Genomic DNA, 24,904 nt, shown 5'->3' with positions numbered 1-24,904 from the left:
TATCTCTTTGGGTGTCTCTGTGTATCTCTGTGGGTGCCTCTGTGTATCTCTGTGTATCTCTGTGTATCTCTTTGGGTGTCTCTATGTATCTCTTTGGGTGTCTGTTTGTATCTCTGTGGGTGTCACTGTGAATCTCTGTGTATCTCTTTGGGTGTCTCTGTGTGTCTCTGTGGGTGTCTCAGTGTATCTCTGTCAGTGTCTCTATGTATCTCTGTGTTTCTCTGTGGGTGTCTCTGTGTATCTCTGTGGGTGTCTGTGAATCTATGTGTATCTCTGTGGGTGTCTCTGTGTATCTCTGTCGGTGTCTCTATGTATCTCTGTGTAACTCTGTGTATCTCTGTGGGTGTCTCTGTGTGTCTCTGTGTATCTCTGTGGGTGTCTGTGAATCTCTGTGTATCTCTGTGGGTGTCTCTGTGTATCTCTGTGGGTGTCTCTGTGTATCTCTGTCGGTGTCTCTATGTATCTCTGTGTAACTCTGTGTATCTCTGTGGGTGTCTCTGTGTATCTCTGTATCTCTGTGGGTGTCTCTGTGGATGTCTCTGTGTATCTCTTTGGGTGTCTGTGTATCTCTGTGGGTGTCTCTGTGTATCTCTGTGGGTGCCTCTGTGTATCCCTTTCCGTCTCTCTGTGTATCTCTGTGGGTGTCTCTGTGGGTGACGTTGTGTATCTCTGTGTATCTCTGTGGGTGTCTCTGTGTATCTCTTTGGCTGTATCTGTGTCTCTCTGTGGGTGTCTCTGTGGGTGTCGTTGTGTATCTCTGTAGGTGTCTCTGTGTCTCTCTGTGGGTGTCTCTGTGGGTGTCGTTGTGTATCTCTGTGTATCTCTGTAGGTGTCTCTGTGTATCTCTGTGGGTGTCTCTGTGTATCTCTTTGGCTGTATCTGTGTCTCTCTGTGCAGTAGTCGCAACATTGCGGTCCAATTGACATTGGATTCTATTTCTGGTGCCTCCCGTTCCACTTTGTTTGGGCAAAGGAGGTCATTCCTGTCGTTCCATGGGTTCAGTCTGTATGGCACCCATTTGTTGTTTGTTGAGCAGCGTTCAGTTCAAGAGAAAAATGTCTAAATTCTCAGAAGTGGACACAGAGAGCCCAGTGTGCCCCATTGAATCAGCCACTGCCATGCTTAAGACCAAATGCCTTGCTGGTGGCTCTCTCTTTAGAAACGGTCCAGGGACTTCCGATGTTGTTTGTTCTTTTGTAGTGTGGAATACTTTACAACAGTGTTCTTCAGTCCAGGTGGTACCCAGGTTTTAGTTACAGTCAGTGCATCACCACTTGATTAAACTAATCACGGGCTTGCTGATAAATCAATAGATAACTATATAACTAGTTACATTTATAATGAATTGTGTTTATTCTAGGATGTAAAAATGCCTCCACAGTCAACACCCTTGTTGACCAGGACTGAAGAGATTTCCTTATTCAGTCAATTGTGTTTATTATACAGCATTTTCATCCTTCCTGTGGAAAACATTTAACTGAAACAAAAGTAGGCAGTGCTCCTAATTCTGTTGTCTTGTTCCCCCTCCAGTCTGAGTAACAGATGTGGGGCAGGCAGCAATCCTCTCATTGTGGAACCTGGTTGTCAGCTTGTCATTTGTGTGATACCCTGCTCTTCGCTGCTTGTTCAGTGAATAAAACAGAACATGAGTTGTGAATTATATATCAGGCCTACCTGCCTGCCGGCCTCCACGGACATAGCAACGCTGCCTCTACAGAGGGAGGAAGACGGCTGGTCTGGTAAACCTTGATATCGGTTTATGGAAGCGACTGAATAATCATATACTTAGCTGAGCTGCCGAGGTACCAGTTTGTTCCTGGTTAAGCCATCTGCTTAGCCTGCTAGTTGTTAAAGTAAGGCAGCAGTTGTTGAGCTAAGGTACATTAGTTTATCATCGTCAGATAATGTGTCTGCATGTAAACTCATTCAGGGAGAATAGGGTGGAGAGAAGGACATGAAGTCTATTCTACTACGTCCTACACTGTCTGGTCTGTGTACCCTGCAGCTCTTCAGAACTCACAGTGGGAGACTCATCATGGACAATGTGGCCAGTACAGGACAGTACAGTACAATACATTCCCTTTTGACTGAACAGAAGCTTGATCAAGGACAGAGGGGAACAAATTAGTGACATTTTCAGTGTGCTTCATTTAGTAAGATGAATATTCAATTGATATTCAATTTGCCGGTGCTAAAAATGCTAGTGTTTTTGTTGCACTTTGAATAAAACATTATGCAGTCAAGAAACCAATCTTAAGACTTACTTTATATATGTATGTATGTATGTATGTATGTATGTATGTATGTATGTACAAAGTTTGGACACACCTACTCATTCAAGGGCTGTTCTTTATTTTGACTATTTCCTACATTGTAGAATAATAGTGAAGACATCCTAACTATGAAATAACACATGGAATCATGTAGTAACCAAAAAAGTGTGAAACGAATATATGTATTTTAGATTCTTCAAAGTAGCTTTGCACACTCTTGGCATTCTGTCAACCAGCTTCATGAGGAATGCTTTTCCAACAGTCTTGAAGGAGTGGAATTTATTTCCTTCTTAATGCGTTGGAGCCAATCAGCAAAGAGAAATGAAGGTCAGTCAATGTGGAAAGTTTCAAGAACTGTAAAGTTTCCTTTTTTAAACCTGTCAGTTAAGAACAAATTATTATTTACAATGACAGCCTAGCAGTGGGTTAATTGCCTTGTTCAGGGGCAGAACAACAGATTTTTACCTTGTCAGCTCGGGGATTTGATCTAGCAACCTTTTGGTTACTGGCCCAACGTTCTAACCACTAGGCTACCTGCCACCCCAAGTGCAGTTGCAAAAACCGCTTTGATGAAACTGTCTCTCATGAAGACCGCCACAGGAAAGGAAGACCCAGAGTTACCTCTGCTGCAGAGGATAAGTTCATTAGAGTTACCTGCACCTCAGTTTGCAGCCCAAATAAATACTTCACAGAGTTCAAGTAACAGACACATCACAACATCAACTGTTCAGAGGAGATGGCTTGAATCAGGCCTTTATGGTCGAATTGCTGCAAAGAAACGACTACTAAAGGACACCAGTGAGAAGAAGAGACTTGCTTTGGCCAAGAAACACGAACAATGAGCCTTAGAGGAGGAGGAGGAGGAGGAGGTGTGATGGTGTGGGGGTGCTTTGCTTTTGACACTGTCAGTGGTTTATTTAGAATTCAAGGCACACTTAACCAGCATGGCAACAACAGCATTCTGCAGGACAATGACCCGGGCAACGAAGGAGTGGCTTCGTATGAAGCATTTCAAGGTCCTGGAGTGGCCTAGCCAGTCTCCAGATCTCAACCCCATAGAAAATCTTTGGAGGGAGTTGAAAGTCTGTGTTGCCCAGCAACAGCCCCAAAACATCACTGCTCTAGAGGATATCTGCATGGAGGAATGGGCCAAAATACCAGCAAAAGCGTGTGAAAACCTTGTGAAGACTTACAGAAAACGTTTGACCTCTGTCATTGCCAACAAAGGCTATTGACCAAATACTTATTTTATTTGTCTGTCATAGTTGAAGTGTACCTATGATGAAAATTACAGGCCTCTTTCATCTTTTTAAGTGGGAGAACTTGCACAATTGGTGGCTGACTAAATACTTTTTTGCCCCACTGTATATGTTGTAGTTACAGTAAGTATCATGATGGGTTGCCTACGGTATATGTTGTAGTTACAGTAAGTATTATGATGGGTTGCCTACGGTATATGGTGTAGTTACAGTAAGTATCATGATGGGTTGCCTACTGTATATGGTGTAGTTACAGTAAGTATTATGATGGGTTGCCTACAGTATATGGTGTAGTTACAGTAAGTACCATGATGGGTTGCCTACAGTATATGGAGTAGTTACAGTAAGTATCATGATGGGTTGCCTACTGTATATGTTGTAGTTACAGTAAATATTATGATGGGTTGCCTACGGTATATGTTGTAGTTACAGTAAGTATTATGATGGGTTGCCTACTGTATATGTTGTAGTTACAGTAAGTATTATGATGGGTTGCCTACAGTATATGGTGTAGTTACAGTAAGTATTATGATGGGTTGCCTACTGTATATGTTGTAGTTACAGTAAGTATTATGATGGGTTGCCTACGGTATATTGTGTAGTTACAGTAAGTATTATGATGGGTTGCCTACGGTATATGGTGTAGTTACAGTAAGTATCATGATGGGTTGCCTGCTGTATATATTGTAGTTACAGTAAGTATTATGATGGGTTGCCTACTGTATATATTGTAGTTACAGTAAGTATTATGATGGGTTGCCTACTGTATATATTGTAGTTACAGTAAGTATTATGATGGGTTGCCTGCTGTATATATTGTAGTTACAGTAAGTATTATGATGGGTTGCCTACTGTATATATTGTAGTTACAGTAAGTATTATGATGGGTTGCCTGCTGTATATATTGTAGTTACAGTAAGTATTATGATGGGTTGCCTACAGTTTATGTTGCAACACTACTACTGAAGTCAGTGATGCTTATCTGGTGAACAGGTCACATGAACAGGGACCTTACTCTGACTGGACCCATCTAATTTGTCTAAGGTATTCTGTATCCTACTCAATTAAGCACTGACCATCTCTAACTAGTGTTATGACTACTGCACCTAATAGTGCTAATGCAGTGGAGGTAAGCTCTCACAGCACAGCCCCTCTATGACCACAGTCATAGCACTAATACAGTGGTAAGCTAGTCGCTTACTGTAGTAAGCTAGTCGTTCATAGTCTAATACATAGCGGAGGTAAGCTCTCAGCTGGTTGTTCATAGTCTAATACGTAGCGGAGGTCAGCTCTCAGCTGGTTGTTCATAGTCTAATATGTAGCGGAGGTCAGCTCTCAGCTGGTTGTTCATAGTCTAATATGTAGCGGAGGTAAGCTCTCAGCTGGTTGTTCATAGTCTAATATGTAGCGGAGGTAAGCTCTCAGCTGGTTGTTCATAGTCTAATATGTAGCGGAGGTCAGCTCTCAGCTGGTTGTTCATAGTCTAATATGTAGCGGAGGTAAGCTCTCAGCTGGTTGTTCATAGTCTAATATGTAGCGGAGGTAAGCTCTCAGCTGGTTGTTCATAGTCTAATATGTAGTGGAGGTCAGCTCTCAGCTGGTTGTTCATAGTCTAATATGTAGCGGAGGTAAGCTCTCAGCTGGTTGTTCATAGTCTAATATGTAGAGGAGGTAAGCTCTCAGCTGGTTGTTCATAGTCTAATATGTAGTGGAGGTCAGCTCTCAGCTGGTTGTTCATAGTCTAATATGTAGCGGAGGTAAGCTCTCAGCTGGTTGTTCATAGTCTAATATGTAGCGGAGGTAAGCTCTCAGCTGGTTGTTCATAGTCTAATATGTAGAGGAGCTCTCAGCTGGTTGTTCATAGTCTAATATGTAGAGGAGGTAAGCTCTCAGCTGGTTGTTCATAGTCTAATATGTAGTGGAGGTCAGCTCTCAGCTGGTTGTTCATAGTCTAATATGTAGTGGAGGTAAGCTCTCAGCTGGTTGTTCATAGTCTAATATGTAGCGGAGGTAAGCTCTCAGCTGGTTGTTCATAGTCTAATATGTAGAGGAGCTCTCAGCTGGTTGTTCATAGTCTAATATGTATAGTGGAGCTCTCAGCTGGTCGTTCATAGTCTAATACGTTTAGTAATACGTTTAGTAAGATATTGCACACACCCACATGTACACACACACCCACATGCACACACACGTCACCTACAGACAGCTAATCTCGCTCAGACAATGAGACCCCACCCACAAACACTGGCATATAGCTCTACTGTATTTTGACATCCTAGGAGGATGGTGGGAGGAGCTATAGGAGGATGGGCTCATTGTAATAGAGTCAAAGTTCCATGTATTCCATTGCAGCCATTACAATGAAAGGAACTGGAAAGAGGGATACATAGTCAGTTGTACAACTGAATGCATTTAACTGAAATGTGTCTTCCACATTTAATCCAACCTGACATCCACGTCATCAATGAGACCGTCCTCCTATCGCTCCTCCCACCAGTATATTGACCCTCTGGTTGACACACCAGTATGTATGTTGACTTGGTATATTGACCCACTGGTTGACATACCAGTATGTACAGTATGTTGACTTGGTATATAGACCCTGTTTTCATCTTGTTCGTTGTTGTCATGAATAACTCATTATATGCCTCAAATTCATACTTAGAAAATAAGTAAGTAAGATATTTCAGTTTTTTATTTTTTATAAATTAGAAAAAAAATCTAAAAAGCTGTTTTCGGTTTCTGTTGTGGGGTATTGTGAAGAATGTATATTTATTTAATTATTTTAGAATAAGGCTATAACATAACAAAATGTGGAAAAGGGGGAAGGGGTCTGAATACTTTCTGAATGCACTGTTCGTGTGCCTCAAACACTGCCAAGCGCCTATGAATAGGAAACTGCCAATGTCATATTTATCTAAAGTACAGCACAGTGTCTGTACTGTTATATATGCCTGTCACATGTAGTCTATAAGGCCAGTTTCCAGAGTGGTCCTGTTTTCCTGGTAGGATTTGTGATTCTGAAAAAATCCATTGACAAGGTTCTTTGCTTTTGTTTAATTTGCTGACTGACTGAGATTACTGGTCCATTAAGAAGTACAGTATGTAGTAATACTTCTCAGTGGACCAGTAATCTCAGTCAGTCATTAGACAATGGGTAGGTCAAGGCCTGTTCTCTCTAGTGACCTGTGTGTGTGTGTGTGTTTGTGTTTGTGTGTGTGTTTGTGTGTGTGTGTGTGTGTGTGTGTGTGTGTGTGTGTGTGTGTGTGTGTGTGTGTGTGTGTGTGTGTGTGTGTGTGTGTGTGTGTGTGTGTGTGTGTGTGTGTGTGTGTGTGTGTATTTGCGTGTGTGCGTGTGTGTGACAGTCAGTCTGTCACTACCATACTGCCTCAGAAATACTGTATTTCCTGACATTGGAAATACATAGAACATTAACTGTCAATTGAACAGCCTTATTCAAGACGGTCATGTTTATTAGCCTTATAAAACTTGTCATGGTGTAATAGCCTCATAACATAACATGGGTTAATCATTAAAGCAAAAGGTACTGTCTATACAATGTTTAAATCATAAGTGTCCACGTCACTGTAAGTTACATAATGTGCTTCTTCAGGGAAATAAATGGATTTAAACAGTAACTGTTTGTTCCAGTCAGCCTGAGTGTCACTGTTGAAGATGTAATCCTTCTCACGAGGTCCTGCTGTTTGATTTGGGGTTCAGTTCAGTTTCCTACCAGCTGCTGCTCTCAACAAGAGTCGTAAGACCAACCTGTATATTAGCTTCAACTTGTTTTTGGTGCAACTAGACCCCCCCTTCAGTGTGTGTGCTATGCTTTTGTTTGTTTTCAAACATATGAGATCTCTGTTTCCAGTTCAATGACATAAGAAGAAAATAACTTCACAAAACACTTCAAACTTCCTTAGTTTGTATCACATGGGGTTGTTCCCGCATCGCCATCCAGACAAACTCACCTCACCCTTTGTGAGCTTCTATACTGGTTAACGGTTGAACCGTTTTTAGCGTTCACCCAAATGTCATGAACCTGGATCTGAGAGGCCCGGTGAAATGTTAAGAGGCTGATGTTTTATAATATGGATTATTTTGATAGCTGAATGATTTTGGCATGTATTTCTTCATGTTTATAAATTGTTGAGCCGTGTATTCAAACTAAGCTTGATGCCCTCAATCTCACACAAATTATCAATGAACCTATCAGGTACAACCCCAAATCAGTAAACACGGGCACCCTCATAGATGTCATCCTAACTAATTCGCCCTCCAAAAACACCTCTGCTGTTTTCAATCAAGATCTCAGCGATCACTGCCTCATTGCCTGCATCCGTAATGGGTCTGCGACCAAACGACCACCCCTCATCACCGTCAAACGCTCCCTGAAACACTTCTGCGAGCAGGCCTTTCTAATCGACCTGGCCGGTGTATCCTGGAATGACATTGACCTCATCCCATCAGTAGATGATGCCTGGCTATTCTTTAAAAGTGCCTTCCCCACCATTTTAAATAAGCATGCCCCTCTCAAAAATTTTAGAACTAGGAATAGATGTAGTCCTTGGTTCACGCCAGACCTGTCTGCCCTTGACCAGCACAAAAACATCCTGTGGCGTCCTGCATTTGCATCGAATAGCCCCCGTGATATGCAACTTTTCAGGCAAGTTAGGAACAAATATACACAGGCAGTTAGAAAAGCTAAGGCAAGCTTTTTCAAACAGAAATATGGATCCTGTAGTACTAACTCAAAAACGTTCTGGGACACTGTAAAGTCCATGGAGAATAAGAGCACCTCCTCCCAGCTGCCCACTGCTCTGAGGCTAGGCTGTCACCACTGATAAATCCACTATAATTGAGAATTTCAATAAGCATTTCTCTACGGCTGGCCATGCTTTCCACATGGCTAACCCTACCCCGGTCAACTGCCCGGCACCCTCCACAGCACCCCGCCAAAGCCACCACCATTTCTCCTTTACCCAAATCCAGATAGCCGATGTTCTGAAAGAGCTGCAAAATCTGGACCCCTACAAATCAGCCGGGCTAGACAATCTGGACGCTCTCTTTCTAAAATGATCTGCCGAAATTGTTGCAACCCCTATTACTAGCCTATTCAACCTCTCTTTCGTATCGTCTGAGATTCCCAAAGATTGGAAAGCTGCCGCGGTCATCCCCCTCTTCAAAGGGGGTGACACTCTAGACCCAAACTGCTACAGACCTATATCTATCCTACCCTGTCTTTCTAAGGTCTTCGAAAGCCAAGTTAACAAACAGATAACTGACCATTTCGAATCCCAGCATACCTTCTCCGCTATGCAATCTGGTTTCAGAGCTGGTCATTGATGCACCTCAGCCACGCTCAAGGTTCTGAACGACATCATAACCGCCATCGATAAGAGACATTACTGTGCAGCCGTATTCATCGACCTGGCCAAGGCTTTCGACTCTGTCAATCACAACATTCTTATTGGCAGACTCGACAGACTTGGTTTCTCAAATGATAGCCTCGCCTGGTTTACCAACTACTTCTCTGATAGAGTTCAGTGTGTAAAATCGGAGGGCCTGTTGTCTGGACCTCTGACAGTCTCTATGGGTGTGCCATAGGGTTCAATTCTTGGGCCGACTCTCTTTTCTGTATACATCAATGATGTTGCTCTTGCTGCTGGTGATTCTCTGATCTACCTCTACGCAGACGACACCATTCTGTATACTTCTGGCCCCTCCTTGGACACTGTGTTAACTAACCTCCAGACGAGCTTCAATGCCATACAACTCTCCTTCCGTGGCCTCCAACTGCTCTTAAACGCAAGTAAAACTAAATGCATGCTTTTCAATCGATCGCTGCCCGCACCTGCTCGCCCGTCCAGCATCACTACTCTGGACGGCTCTGACTTAGAATACGTGGACAACTACAAATACCTGAGTGTCTGGTTAGACTGTAAACTCTCCTTCCAGACCAACATTAAGCATCTCCAATCCAAATTAAATCTAGAATCGGCTTCCTATATCGCAACAAAGCATCCTTCACTCATGCTGCCAAACATACTCTCGTAAAACTGACCATCCTACCGATCCTCGACTTCGGTGATGTCATCTATAAAATAGCCTCCAACACTCTACTCAACAAACTGGATGCAGTCTATCACAGTGCCATCCGTTTTGTCACCAAAGCCCCATACACTACCAACCATTGCGACCTGTACGCTCTCGTTGGTTGGCCCTCGCTTCATACTCGTCGCCAAACCCACTGGCTACAGGTTATCTACAAGTCTCTGCTAGGTAAAGCCCCGCCTTATCTCAGCTCACTGGTCACCATAGCAGCACCCACTCGTAGCACGCGCTCCAGCAGGTATATCTCACTGGTCACCCCCAAAGCCAATTCCTCCTTTGGTCATCTTTCCTTCCAGTTCTCTGCTGCCCATGACTGGAACGAATTGCAAAATCTCTGAAACTGGAGACTCACATCTCCCTCACTAGCTTGAAGCACCAGCTGTCAGAGCAGTTTACAGATCACTGCACCTGTACTTAGCCTATCTGTAAACAGCCCATCTTTCTACCTACCTCATCCCCATACTGGTATTTATTTATTTATTTATTTTGCTCCTTTGCACCCCAGTATCTCTACCTGCACATTCATCTTCTGCCGATCTACCATTCCAGTGTTTAATTGCTATATTGTAATTACTTCGCCACCATGGCCTATTTATTTCCTTAACTTACCTCATTTGCACTCACTGTATATAGACTTTTTGTTTTCTTTTGTTCTACTGTATTATTGACTGTATGTTTTGTTTATTCCATCTGTAACTCTGTGTTGTTGTATGTGTTGAATTGCTACGCTTTATCTTGGCCAGGTCGCAGTTGCAAATGAGAACTTGTTCTCAACTAGCCTACCTGGTTAAATAAAGGTAAAATAAAAAAAATAAAAAATTCACTAAAAAAGTGCATAGAAAAATATATCAGTCTGTTAGAAAAAGCCGACAGTGAATGCAGATATCCATAGAGATGGTTAGAGTCATTAACCTCTCGTTTTATCCCCCAGGTGCTGTTGCCGTGACGAACCGGCCCCACATCTACTACTGCCGCTCGCCCAACATGGAGGTCTTCACCTGCTGGTGGCATCCCCTTGACAACAACTCAGAGAGTGACGACAACATCACCTACAGCCTCACCTACTCCTTACAGTACGTACTATTACTGTACAATGCATTTGTATTCAGACCCCTTGATCCACATTTTATTAAGTTACAGCCTTATTCTAAAATGGATTACATTTGTAAAAATCCTGCTCAATCTACACACAATACCCCATATTGACAAAGTGAAAACACAGCTACTTTCAGGTCTCTCCAGAGATGTTAGATCTGGGTCAGGTCCGGGATCTGGCTGGGCCTCTAAAGGACATTCAGAGATTTATCCCCAAAGCCACTCCTGCGTTGTGCTTAGGGTCGTTGTCTTGTTGGAAGGTGAACCTTTGCCCCGGTTTGAGGTCCTGAGTGCTCTGGAGCAGGTTTTCGTCAAGGATCTCTCTGTACTTTGCTCTGTTCATCTTTCCCTCAATCCTGACTTGTCTCCCAGTCGCTGCCGCTGAAAAACATCCCCGCAGCATGATGCTGCCACCACCATGCTTCACCGTAGGAGTGATGCCAGGTTTCCTCCAGACGTGACGCATGGCATTCAGGCCAAAGAGTTCAATCTTGGTTTCATCAGACCAGAGAATCTAGTTTCTTATGGTCTGAGAGTCCTTTAGGTGCCTTTTGGCAAACTCCAAGCAGGTTGTCATGTGCCTTTTACTGTGGAGTGACTTCCGTCTGTCCACTCTACCATAAAGGCCTGATTGGTGGAGTGCTGCAGAGATGGTTGTCCTTCTGGAAGGTTCTCCCATCTCCACAGAGGAACTCTGGAACTCATTCAGAGTAACCATTGGGTTCTTGGTCACCTCCCAGACCAAGGCCCTTCTCCCCCGATTGCTCAGTTTGGCTGGGCGGTCAGCTCTAGAAAAGGTCTTTGTGGTTCCATACTTCTTCCATTTCAGAACGATGGAGGCCACTGTGTTCTTGGGGACCTTCATTGCTGCATAAATGTTTTGGTACCCTTCCCCAGATCTGTGCCTCGACGCAATCCTGTCTCGAAGCTCGACCTTATATCAACAGGTGGTAGAGGATAAAATCCTGCATTCGTTAAAAAACGCCTTGAAATACTCCAAGATTCATTTTTAATTTCAAGGCTTTTTCCACAGTAAATGTAGGTATTTTCATTCTATCACATCGTGTAGTAACAATGTATCCGAAGAGTCCGTCTTCATTAAAATAAATGAGTTGAGTTGAATTGAATTGACCATATCATTCCTTTGTTGTTTGTTACAGAAAGGGGCCGAGGCGTGAGTGTCCAGACTATGTAACGGGCGGCCCCAACAGTTGTCACTTTGACAGCGGCCACACATCCATCTGGACCACATACTGCATGAACGTGATGGCCAGGACCTCCCACGGAGTGTTCAGCTCCAAGGACCACTGTCTGGAAGTGGCTGATATAGGTACAGGGAGATATAAATAACTGTCTGGGTGTGGCTGATGATATAGGTACAGGGAGATATAAATCACTGTCTGGGTGTGGCTGATGATATAGGTACAGGGAGATATAAATCACTGTCTGGGTGTGGCTGATGATATAGGTACAGGGTGATATAGTTCACTGTCTGGGTGTGGCTGATGATATAGGTACAGGGAGATACAGTTCACTGTCTGGGTGTGGCTGATGATATAGGTACAGGGTTATATAGTTCACTGTCTGGATGTGGATGATATAGGTACAGGGTGATATAGTTCACTGTCTGGATGTGGCTGATATAGGTACAGGGTGATATAGACCACTGTCTGGATGTGGATGATATAGGTACAGGGTGATATAGACCACTGTCTGGATGTGGATGATATAGGTACAGGGTGATATAGGCCACTGTCTGGATGTGGATGATATAGGTACAGGGTGATATAGGTACAGTGTGATATAGCCCACTGTCTGGATATGGCTGATATAGGTACAGGGTGATATAGACCACTGTCTGGATGTGGATGATATAGGTACAGGGTGATATAGACCACTGTCTGGATGTGGATGATATAGGTACAGGGTGATATAGACCACTGTCTGGATGTGGATGATATAGGTACAGGGTGATATAGACCACTGTCTGGATGTGGATGATATAGGTACAGGGTGATATAGACCACTGTCTGGATGTGGCTGATATAGGAACAGGGTGATATGAATACACATTAGACATGGCAAAATGCATACAATTGCAATACAATTAGCTTTAAACTGCTAAATGTTCTTTGCACCCCATGACAAAATGTGTAGAATTACAGAAACCTGCAAAATTCTCTCCACCAACAAGAAGGGTGTGAACAGTTTCTGTCATGAACAGAGCTTGTGCCCATAGAAATAGATGTGGCGCATGCGAGGGGGGGGGGGGGGGGGGGGGGCAGGCTGTTCCCCAATGCTGGAATGGGGGAACGGTTTGGGAACCTCTGATATGGACCACCTGGGGGCTCCACTCAGTCTGGAACGGCATCCTGCTGCCGAGATCAAAAACCATCTGGCTAGTGATTTCACTTGCCCCCCCCCCCCCCCCACCAAAAGAAGAAAACTGTCAAATCAGCAGCAATTCAGCTAAAATTGAGTTTAATGCTGGAAATCTGCTCCCAAGTATTTACACAAATAAAGAAATAGAAATATGTGATGTTGTCTCAATGTAATCAAGGTATGAAATTACTGTTCTTTTCAAATACGATCTCTTTTGGGGCTTAGTTGTGGTCAATTTGCAGTGTAAAAGTTATAATAATTATTTTCCAGCCCCCCAACCATTAGCTCCAACAAAAGTTGCCCCGCAGCTGAATCAAGTTGCCCTAGATAGTGTGCTACGTTTGACCAGAACCTAAGGGGAATAGGGTGTTATTTCAGTACACTATATTATATGGAATAGGGTGCTATTTCAGTACACTATAGTATATGGAATAGGGTGCTATTTCAGTACACTATAGTATATGGAATAGGGTGCTATTTCGGCTCAACCTATGACTGTTGTGTTAACCCACTGTTGTGTCTGATATTTGTGATGTCTCTTCCTGTGTGTCTGGCGTCGGCCACGCCTCCTCTCCCTGTTTGTGTGACGTCTGCTCCTCCTCATTTCAACCCATTCTGTCCCTCTTACTTCTCCATCAGTGAGTGCACTCCCAAAGCCGATGGAAAGAGCACCCTGATTTGTGTGTGTGTGTGTGTGTTTGTGTACACGTGCATGTGAATGTTCAATACTCTATGCACATTGCAAACAGTCACCACTCATGTCTACATTGTGCTTCCGTATACACAGAGAATAGTAACGCATGTGAAGGAAAATAGAAGGGTTCCTCTCCAGGCTCTAGGCTTTTTCTCACGGTAACAATAGAGATGTGTCATTCAGAACCTATCCAGCTTCCCCTTCTTACTCTGAAACCCCTTCCAACTGGCCTTTCTCCATGTTCATTATTAAAGATAACCCCATTCACGTACCATTACCTCAGCATGTTGCTTATTGTTCCTGTTGTCCCTCCACATCCTGTTTGCTGTTCATTGTGTATTCTCCCCTCCCCCTGACTGCCAGCCTAGGTCTTTTCCTTTCACCATCCTCCTATCTCATTGTTTCTCTATTTACGTTCTAGCTCTTCTTCACTCCCTGTGAAGCATACAACCATAACAAGCCCACACCATGCAGTTTTCTTGTCTGTCTGTCTGCAGTGGAGACAGGGGCTCCGGTTAACTTGACCTACACCCTGTTGAACGAGACGGAGGAGGAAGCTGGCCGCACCGCCATGGTGTCCTGGGTTTACCCCAATCCCTCCCACATCCAGTACGGTTGGATCATCCTGGTCTTCGAGCTGCAGTACCGACGCATCACCGAGCCCAACAACTGGAAGGTAGAGAGAGAGAGAGAGAGAGAGAGAGAGAGAGAGAGAGAGAGTTTTTTTTTTTAAAGTTTTTATAAAACCTTTATTTTTTTTCTCAAGTGTTAACATAAATAATGACACACTGCCTTTTCAGAAATGAAACAACAAATGTAATTCCTAAACAAAAATAAATACATAACATATACATTCAACTTATTTCATCAGCAAAAAATAATTTCCCCTCTACAAAACAAAGCGCTCCTTCGTAGGCCCACTTCTCCTCAAATAATAGGAGATCTTTTACAGCTGAAAAGAACTCAAAATCTACTTTTATTCTTGCTTTCACTAATCCTTTAAAAACACATCTTACATCCTGCCCATATCCCGTTTCTATCTTATGTTTCCTACTCAGAAAAATTGATATCTTAGCTTGTCCCAAAATAAAATTTAACATTTGACATTTTCTTTTCTGTTGTTTACTATATTGAAACCCCAAAATAAAAACAGTGTTATTGAAAAACTCCCCTACAGCTTTAAACAAAGATTCCAGCATTTCCAATAGCGGTTTTATCCTCTCACTCTCCATAAAACAGTGAAAAATGGTTTCTCTTATATTACAAAAAGGACATCCATCTCTAACATCTGAGTTAATAACAGATACAAAAGCATTAACTACAATGATGCCATGTAAAACCCTCCATTGCATATCACCAGTACCCTTTTGTAACGGTGGCTTGTACAGTGCTCTCCATGCTGGCTTTACCTTGTCATCAATGCCCAATTTTACCCTCCATGGAGTGTCTTTTCTATTTTTCAATTTATCTTTATTCAACACCTTGACACACCCCCTATACAAGTCCTTCCCATTCACCTCATCCAAACCCACCTCCTCCAACCCTCTCAAATCCATCAATAACGCCTTTCTTTCTGACTCTGGGATATTTGGTGTAATCCCTAGTCTTGGAAATGAGACGTCTTCATCTTGTACCTTCTTCTTGTGGCTACTAAGCATTCCCCATTCTTCCGCTGACAGAGCCTTCCTGCAGCTCCCCAGCATTTGTCCGACAATCCTTTCCGACCTCATCCCCAAATGTTCTGCCACCCGTCTTCCATCCATTAAGGCGGGCCCAGCCATGGCCATTAACTGTTTTAAGGTTATGATTTTCCCCTTCACCAGAATCTTGGAGAAATGTGGAACAGCTGCAGTTGTACAATCCAGTCTTGCCCCATACACCAGAGGTTCCTCCAACAGCCAATGCACTGACTCCGCTGAAGTTCGTCTGGACACCTTCATTATGCTCCACACTCTGAGAAGGCCTCTATAAAACGGAGGTACTCCCTCCCTAGAAATCTGGCTACTATCAACCAGAAATAAAGCCTTCTTTAAACCTAATCCTCCAACCCGCTGTAATACAAGACCTGCCACCCCTCTCCACACCACATTTTCCGGTCCATAAAGCAACCTTTGAATAAACTGAAACCGGAAAGCAGCAGCCCTACTAGCAAGATGTACAAGACCTTGTCCCCCCTCCTCTTTTGACAAATACAAAACACTTTGTGGAACCCAGTGATATTTATCCCAATAATCCCAATAATTGCCTGTATCTTAGCCAGAAGGCCAGATGGTGGTTCTAAAACTGATAACCGATGCCACAGTGCAGAGGCAATCACATTGTTAACTATAATAGTGCGCTCGTATATGACATACGAGATAGTAACCTTACGCCATCTCCTCATCCTCCCTTCCACCATTTCAACCACCCCACTCCAATTTTTTTCCATTGTCCCCTCATCTCCTATGTACACTCCAAGATACTTAAAACCTCCCTTACACCATTCTAGCCCCCCTGGCAAAGCCATTATTAGCCAAGATCCAAGATGGCGTAGCAGTAGGACGTGTTGTCGTGTCGTGTCCCTTGTATATATCGTTTGTTTTAGTTTTTTTTCTTCACATATCTTTAAAACTTTTTGCTGAACCTCAACTTCTTCTAAATACTCTCCTGCAACCCGCCTCACCCAACGTAGCTATTTTTCCTAAAGTATTTATATTTACTTCGGATCTGGAACCCCTCAACTGAAGCTAGCCAACTAACTACCAGCTTCAGCAAAACATTGCTAGCGGTCTTCAGCTAATCCGGTCATCAGCTAACCTTTAGCTCGGAAAGCTCTCGCCAGTTCGAACAACGCGACTCTAACCAGAGCATAACGGACCTATTTATTATTTTATTTTTATTTTTCATCCCCGGATTCCCATCGCAAACGGAACATTTTGAGCTCCTGGGCTACAATATCCAGACCCACGACCGGTCCATCGATGTCACCGCATGAAGAGGAATAAACAGACTCCCCCCATCGCGACGTCCCCAAAGGCTAACTCTCTAGCCCTTGCTATCTCCTTGCTTGCAAATTCGGCCTGCTAACTGCTAGCTTGTTTAGCCCGGTCCGCTAACTGCTACCATGTTTAGCACCGTCTACTAACTGTTAGCTTGTTAGCACAGGCCTGCTAACCGTCTGAATCGCCGCGTCCCAAACACTCACTGAACCCATATTTACTTTCTATCCCTTTTCGATTTTTAATTTGTTTATACCTTCCGGTAACCTGCCTCACCCAATGTGATACGGAACCGCTATTATCTTTACATTTTTAGAACACACTCAAGAACCTCCAGAAGCAAACCAGCTAACTGGCTACAAGCTATTTAGTCATTGTTAGTTTTCTAACCTGGATAACACTCGCCAGTCCAGCTTCCCTGCCCCATCCACCGCTGCCCCTTGGACACTGATCACTTGGCTACATAGCTGATGCATGCTGGACTGTCCATTAATCACGGTAATCCATTCTGCTTGTTTATGTTTTATCTGTCGGCCCCAGCCGCACTTAGGCTCTGTGTGTAGTTAATCCGACCCTCTCTGCCTAATCAATCGCCATTCTATCTGCTGTTGTTGTGCTAGCTGATTAGCTGTTGTTGTCTCACCTACTGTTTTAGCTAGCTCTCCCAATTCAACACCTGTGATTACTGTATGCCTCGCTGTATGTCTCTCTCAAATGTCAATATGCCTTGTATACTGTTGTGCAGGTTAGTTATCATTGTTTTAGTTTACAATGGAGCCCCTAGTTCCACTCTTTATACCCCTGATACCTCCTTTGTCCCACCCCCCACACATGCGGTGACCTCACCCATTACAACCAGCATGTCCAGAGATACAACCTCTCTCATCATCACCCAGTGCCTGGGTTACCTCCGCTGTACCTGCACCCCACCATACCCCTGTTTGCGCATTATGCCCTGAATATATTCTACCATGCCCAGAAACCTGCTCCTCTTATTCTCTGTCCCCAACGCCCTAGGCGACCAGTTTTGATAGCCTTCAGCCGCACCCTCATACTACTCCTTCTCTGTTCCGCGGGTGATGTGGAGGTAAACCCAGGCCCTGCATGTCCCCAGGCACCCTCATTTGTTGACTTCTGTGATCGAAAAAGCCTTGGTTTCATGCATGTCAACATCAGAAGCCTCCTCCCTAAGTTTGTCTTACTCACTGCTCTAGCACACTCTGCTAACCCTGATGTCCTTGCCGTGTCTGAATCCTGGCTCAGGAAGGTCACCAAAAATTCTGAGATTTCCATACCCAACTATAACATCTTCCGTCAAGATAGAACTGCCAAAGGGGGAGGAGTTGCAGTCTACTGCAGAGATAGCCTGCAAAGTAATGTCATACTTTCCAGGTCCATACCCAAACAGTTCGAACTACTAATTTTGAAAATTACTCTCTCCAGAAATAAGTCTCTCACTGTTGCCGCCTGCTACCGACCCCCCTCAGCTCCCAGCTGTGCCCTGGACACCATTTGTGAATTGATCGCCCCCCATCTAGCTTCAGAGTTTGTTCTGTTAGGTGACCTAAACTGGGATATGCTTAACACCCCGGCAGTCCTACAATCTAAGCTAGATGCCCTCAATCTCACTCAAATCATCAAGGAACCCACCAGGTACAACCCTAACTCTGTAAACAAGGGCACCCTCATTGACGTCATCCTGACCAACTGGCCCTCCAAATACACCTCCGCTGTCTTCAACCAGGATCTCAGCGATCACTGCCTCATTGCCTGTATCCGCTACGGAGCCGCAGTCAAACGACCACCCCTCATCACTGTCAAACGCTCCCTAAAACACTTCTGTGAGCAGGCCTTTCTAATCGACCTGGCCCGGGTATCCTGGAAGGACATTGACCTCATCCCGTCAGTTGAGGATGCCTGGTCTTTCTTTAAAAGTAACTTCCTCACCATTTTAGATAAGCATGCTCTGTTCAAAAAATGCAGAACTAAGAACAGATATAGCCCCTGGTTCACTCCAGACCTGACTGCCCTCGACCAGCACAAAAACATCCTGTGGCGGACTGCACTAACATTGAATAGTCCCCGCGATATGCAACTGTTCAGGGAAGTCAGGAACCAATACACACAGTCAGTCAGGAAAGCTAAAGCCAACTTCTTCAGGCAGAAGTTCGCATCCTGTAGCTCCAACTCCAAAAAGTTCTGGGACACTGTGAAGTCCATGGAGAACAAGAGCACCTCCTCCCAGCTGCCCACTGCACTGAGGCTAGGTAACACGGTCACCACCGATAAATCCATGATTATCGAAAACTTCAACAAGCATTTCTCAACGGCTGGCCATGCTTTCCGCCTGGCTACTCCAACCTCGGCCAACAGCTCCCCCCCCCCCCCCCCCGCAGCTACTCGCCCAAGCCTCTCCAGGTTCTCCTTTACCCAAATCCAGATAGCAGATGTTCTGAAAGAGCTGCAAAACCTGGACCCGTACAAATCAGCTGGGCTTGACAATCTGGACCCTCTATTCCTGAAACTATCCGCCGCCATTGTCGCAACCCCTATTACCAGCCTGTCCAACCTCTCTTTCATATCGTCTGAGATCCCCAAGGATTGGAAAGCTGCCGCAGTCATCCCCCTCTTCAAAGGGGGCGACACCCTGGACCCAAACTGTTACAGACCTATATCCATCCTGCCCTGCCTATCTAAGGTCTTCGAAAGCCAAGTCAACAAACAGGTCACTGACCATCTTGAATCCCACCGTACCTTCTCCGCTGTGCAATCTGGTTTCCGAGCCGGTCACGGGTGTACCTCAGCCACGCTCAAGGTACTAAACGATATCATAACCGCCATCGATAAAAGACAGTACTGTGCAGCCGTCTTCATAGACCTTGCCAAGGCTTTCGACTCTGTCAATCACCGTATTCTTATCGGCAGACTCAGTAGCCTCGGTTTTTCGGATGACTGCCTTGCCTGGTTCACCAATTACTTTGCAGACAGAGTTCAGTGTGTCAAATCGGAGGGCATGCTGTCCGGTCCTCTGGCAGTCTCTATGGGGGTGCCACAGGGTTCAATTCTCGGGCCGACTCTTTTCTCTGTATATATCAATGCTGTTTCTCATGCTGCGGGCGATTCCCTGATCCACCTCTACGCAGACGACACCATTCTATATACTTCCGGCCCGTCCTTGGACACTGTGCTATCTAACCTCCAAACGAGCTTCAATGCCATACAGCACTCCTTCCGTGGCCTCCAACTGCTCTTAAACGCTAGTAAAACCAAATGCATGCTTTTCAACCGTTCGCTGCCTGCACCCGCACGCCTGACCAGCATCACCACCCTGGATGGTTCCGACCTTGAATATGTGGACATCTATAAGTACCTAGGTGTCTGGCTAGACTCTAAACTCTCCTTCCAGACCCATATCAAACATCTCCAATCGAAAATCAAATCAAGAGTCGGCTTTCTATTCCGCAACAAAGCCTCCTTCACTCACGCCGCCAAACTTACCCTAGTAAAACTGACTATCCTACCGATCCTCAACTTCGGCGATGTCATCTACAAAATTGCTTCCAACACTCTACTCAGCAAACTGGATGCAGTTTATCACAGTGCCATCCGTTTTGTCACTAAAGCACCTTATACCACCCACCACTGCGACTTGTATGCTCTCGTCGGCTGGCCCTCGCTACATATTCGTCGCCAGACCCACTGGCTCCAGGTAATCTACAAGTCCATGCTAGGTAAAGCTCCGCCTTATCTCAGTTCACTGGTTACGATGGCAACACCCATCCGTAGCACGCGCTCCAGCAGGTGTATCTCACTGATCATCCCTAAAGCCAACACCTCATTTGGCCGCCTTTCGTTCCAGTTCTCTGCTGCCTGTGACTGGAACGAATTGCAAAAATCGCTGAAGTTGGAGACTTTTATCTCCCTCACCAACTTCAAACATCTGCTATCTGAGCAGCTAACCGATCGCTGCAGCTGTACATAGTCTATTGGTAAATAGCCCACCCATTTTCACCTACCTCATCCCCATACTGTTTTTATTTATTTATTTTTCTGCTCTTTTGCACACCAATATCTCTACCTGTACATAACCATCTGATCATTTATCACTCCAGTGTTAATCTGCATAATTGTAATTATTTGCCTACCTTCTCATGCCTTTTGCACACAATGTATATATAGACTCCCCTTTTTCTACTGTGTTATTGACTTGTTAATTGTTTACTCCATGTGTAACTCTGTGTTGTCTGTTCACACTGCTATGCCTTATCTTGGCCAGGTCGCAGTTGCAAATGAGAACTTGTTCTCAACTAGCCTACCTGGTTAAATAAAGGTGAAATAAAAATTAAAAAAATAAAAAAATAAATATCCCTCCAGACCATTCTCCAATCTGTAAAGCACAACTCTTTTCCCAATTTACCTTTGCAGAGGATATTCCCCTAAAACGATCAACCATTAGACTCAAGCTATCCACCTCCGCTTGATTTTTCACTAACACAACTACATCATCAGCATAGGCTGAGAGACGAATAGGAGGAATATCCTCTGAAAAGTGCACCCCTGCAATGCGACTTCTAATGCTATTTAGTAGTGGCTCTATAGCAATGGCATATAACATTCCTGACAAAGAACATCCCTGCCTAATACCTCTACACACTTTAAAAGGAGCACTCAAACCACCGTTAACTTTCAATACACTTTCAATGTCACCATATATCACCTTTATCATGGCAATAAAACCAGAGCTGAACCCAAACGCCTCAAACGTGTGCCATAAATATTGATGTTCAACTCGGTCAAATGCCTTTTCTTGATCAATTGAAATTAGACCAGCATCCAACCCAATAGCCCTAGAGACGTCCAAAAAATCACGAATCAGAGAAATGTTATCCCCTATCTGCCTGCCAGGAACACAGTAGGACTGATCCGTATGTATGATTTGCCCCATCACCTCCCTCAGCCTGTTGGACAAAAGCCTTTGACAATATCTTATAATCAGTGCACAATAAAGCCACCGGCCTACAGTTCTTCACCTCCCTCTGGTCACCCTTTTTGGGCAGTAGGGTGAGGACAGCCCTTCTGCAGCTTATTGGTATTAACCCTCCGGTTAAACTATCATTAACTACTTCTAACCAATCCTCTCCCAACATAGCCCAAAAAGACTTAAAAAAGTCAACGGGAAGCCCATCAATGCCTGGTGCCCTTCCATTTTCCATGCCTTTTAATGCAGTGTATAAATCCTGCAAAGACAATGGTTGCTCAAGCTCAACCTGAGCTTCTGCAGCCACCTTTGGGAGCCCATCAAAGAACTGCTGTGTCACTGTTTTATCCTCTTTGTACTCACACTTGTAGAGCTCAGCATAGAACTCTACTGCCCTCTTTCTAATTTCACTAGGACTAGTGATCTCTTGTCCAATAGCTGATTTGAGACAATGAATAATTTTTCTTTGTCCATTCTTTTTCTCTAAACCAAAGAAAAATTTGGGTGAGGCATCCATTTCAGATATTCCCTGAAACTTACTTCTCACCAATGCCCCCTGTGCTCTGATACCCAGCAGGTCTGCCAATGCAGCTTTTCTCCTCTTGAGGGCCTGAGTATGGCCTCGATCTCCTGTGGTCTCAACCAGCGTCATGAGTTCCACTATTTCAAACTCTAGGGCTTTCATTGATCTGGTGATATCCTTGGTGACATTCCTCGTGTATTGATTACAAAATTGTTGAATCTGGATTTTCCCTATATCCCACCACTGTTGAAGGGATACAAAACTGGCCTTTTGAGACCTCCACCTCTTTCAGAAAAAACTGAAACAGTTCCTGAAATGAGCATCACTGAATAAAGTTATATTAAAATGCCAGTATGCGCTTTTGGGTTTTACATCGTTAATGAACACCACCTCTGTTATTAAACAATGATCAGAAAATCCCACTGGGGTTATCACACTTGATTTACAGACCTGAGATTGATGCTCAAAAACATAAAACCTATCTAACCTGGCCATAGAGATGATGTTCTCCCTCACATGCGCCCAGGTGTACTGCCTTGTTCCTCCATGTTTACTCCGCCAAATATCACACAGTTCATGTGTTACAATGAGGCGTTTTAAAAAAGTCCTTGAGGCTATATGAGGTTCTTGGTGATTTCTATCTAAATCGCTAACTGTGCAGTTAAAATCTCCAGCAATAAATAAATAATCTTCTTTGTTGGTATTTGATAATCTCCCTAAAAAACATACCCTCTCAACTGTCACCACTGGGGCATATACATTTATCAGACACATAGTGATGTTTTCATACCTTGCTCTAACTTTTAATAACCTCCCCTCAACTACCTCTTCAACCTCATATGACAAAGGCAAAAACCCTTTTGAGAACAAGATAACCACAACCCCACTTTTTGAGTTTTTATGACTACACACCACTGTCCCCCCCCCCCACTCCTGTTGCCACATAACTTCATTTTCCAAATTACTATGCGTTTCTTGTAGAAAATGTATGTCACTTCCCTTTCCCCTCATTAACTCATACACCATGGCTCTTTTTTTTACCATCTCTTGCCCCATTTACGTTTAAAGAAGAAATCTTAAAACTGCTCATGGATGAAAAAAAGGAAGATACAGCCACCACATCTCTTTACAGAGTTAAAACTGCAACTGAACTCTTTCATTTTCTTTAGAATTTACATCACTTATCACTCTCGTGACCACTTTCTTGAGTCTAGCAATTTCAGGGCTTTTCAAACTTCCCCCTGTAATTTTTGACATCAGAAACTTTGCTGATTCAATAAACAATTCACGTTCAGGGAAAAAATCAGTTACATTGTAATCCTGCATATATTTCTTCCCTTTTGTCAACTTCAGAAATTGACGTATCCTCTCGATCCCATACCTCCCTTCCACCCCATTTATCTCACTATATTGTTGTGACGCGTCAGATGACTCACTCTCGCTATCCTCCCCAGAAGAAAACTCCACCATCTCTACAACTTGTTCATCTTCAACTGATTTATCAATCTCTACCTTTCTCTTAGAATTAGACCCTTCACCACCCCTTAAATTCTTCCTTTTACTCCTCGGTATTTTGAAAACATCTGCTTCCTTTTCCGTTATTTCAATCTCCTCTTGACCTCCAATTTCATTTTCCAGCACCACCTCAGCGACGGCAGTCGCAATCTCACCTACTGTTTCCCCTCCCTCTTTGTTCTGATCTACCACAATTGCCCCCGTATCCACAATGCCTTCCTCTCCTACTTTTCCAACCACATCTGCCCACCTTCTCTCTTCCCCTGCACCCTTAGCATGTTCATCCCTTCGCGGTGGTGCGTTAGTTGCACCAGCACTAGAGCTACTACCAGGCTCAGCGCGCTCATTCTCAGGACAACTACGCACCAAATGCCCCTCTCTTCCACAGCCAAAGCATTTCATTGATTCAGTAGATGCATAGAAGACATAAACAAATCCATCAATCTTAAAACTGAACGCTAAATTCAGTTCATCTCCGTCCTTTTTTAAAATCATATGCACTTGTCTCCTATGAGACACGACATGTTTCAACAACGGAGATTTGCATCCAAAAAGAACCTTCTTTATTGTAGATACGATTTGACCATGGCGAGATAACTCTCGCTCCAACACTTAATCTCTAACAAATGGTGGCACGTTAGAAAGTATAACTTTCTTCGCCGGATACATAAGCGGAAATACCGGCGTCTGTGTCTCCCGCAACACAACACCCCTCTCAACTATCTTATTCACCTTTTCAATTGAATCTAAGAATATCACTACAGCGCTATTCATCCTTGAGGCTGATTTTATGCTATCATACCCAATGATAGCACCCACAGCCAAGCTACATTCTTCCACTGAACACCCGGCAGGAATCTTTACTCCATGCCTCCGACTAAGTTTTTCAAACTCTACACTTCCGCGAGTGGCCATTGCAACCAGCCCCACCCGCCCTCGCGAAAAACTAACCTCAAAGATCCCACCACCCCTATACGTGCTTAGTGATAAAACAACTAAACTAATCAATATATATATATACATACCAAAACCCAATAGAGTGAAAATAAAATCCATTCGCTCTCACAATCACTCCTGCTTGACGACTCACTCC

At 44.0% G+C, this 24,904-nt stretch overlaps 1 protein-coding gene across 1 annotated transcript in view; it reads left to right on the top strand.

The window, feature by feature from the left end:
• Positions 1 to 24,904, top strand: part of LOC139373954 (prolactin receptor-like) — an 87,626-nt gene that overhangs the window by 42,110 nt on the left and 20,612 nt on the right. The window contains exons 3-5 of the mRNA XM_071115037.1: positions 10,578 to 10,719; positions 11,902 to 12,071; positions 14,315 to 14,493. Coding sequence (XP_070971138.1) covers positions 10,578 to 10,719; positions 11,902 to 12,071; positions 14,315 to 14,493 — 491 coding nt within the window. The remainder of the gene's footprint in view (positions 1 to 10,577; positions 10,720 to 11,901; positions 12,072 to 14,314; positions 14,494 to 24,904) is intronic.

The sequence above is a fragment of the Oncorhynchus clarkii genome, chromosome 18, assembly GCF_045791955.1.
Source record: "Oncorhynchus clarkii lewisi isolate Uvic-CL-2024 chromosome 18, UVic_Ocla_1.0, whole genome shotgun sequence".
In the NCBI taxonomy this organism is placed as follows: domain Eukaryota; kingdom Metazoa; phylum Chordata; class Actinopteri; order Salmoniformes; family Salmonidae; genus Oncorhynchus; species Oncorhynchus clarkii.
The sequence above is the reverse complement of the archived record's forward strand: the minus strand, read 5'-3'. Positions and strand labels throughout refer to the sequence as shown.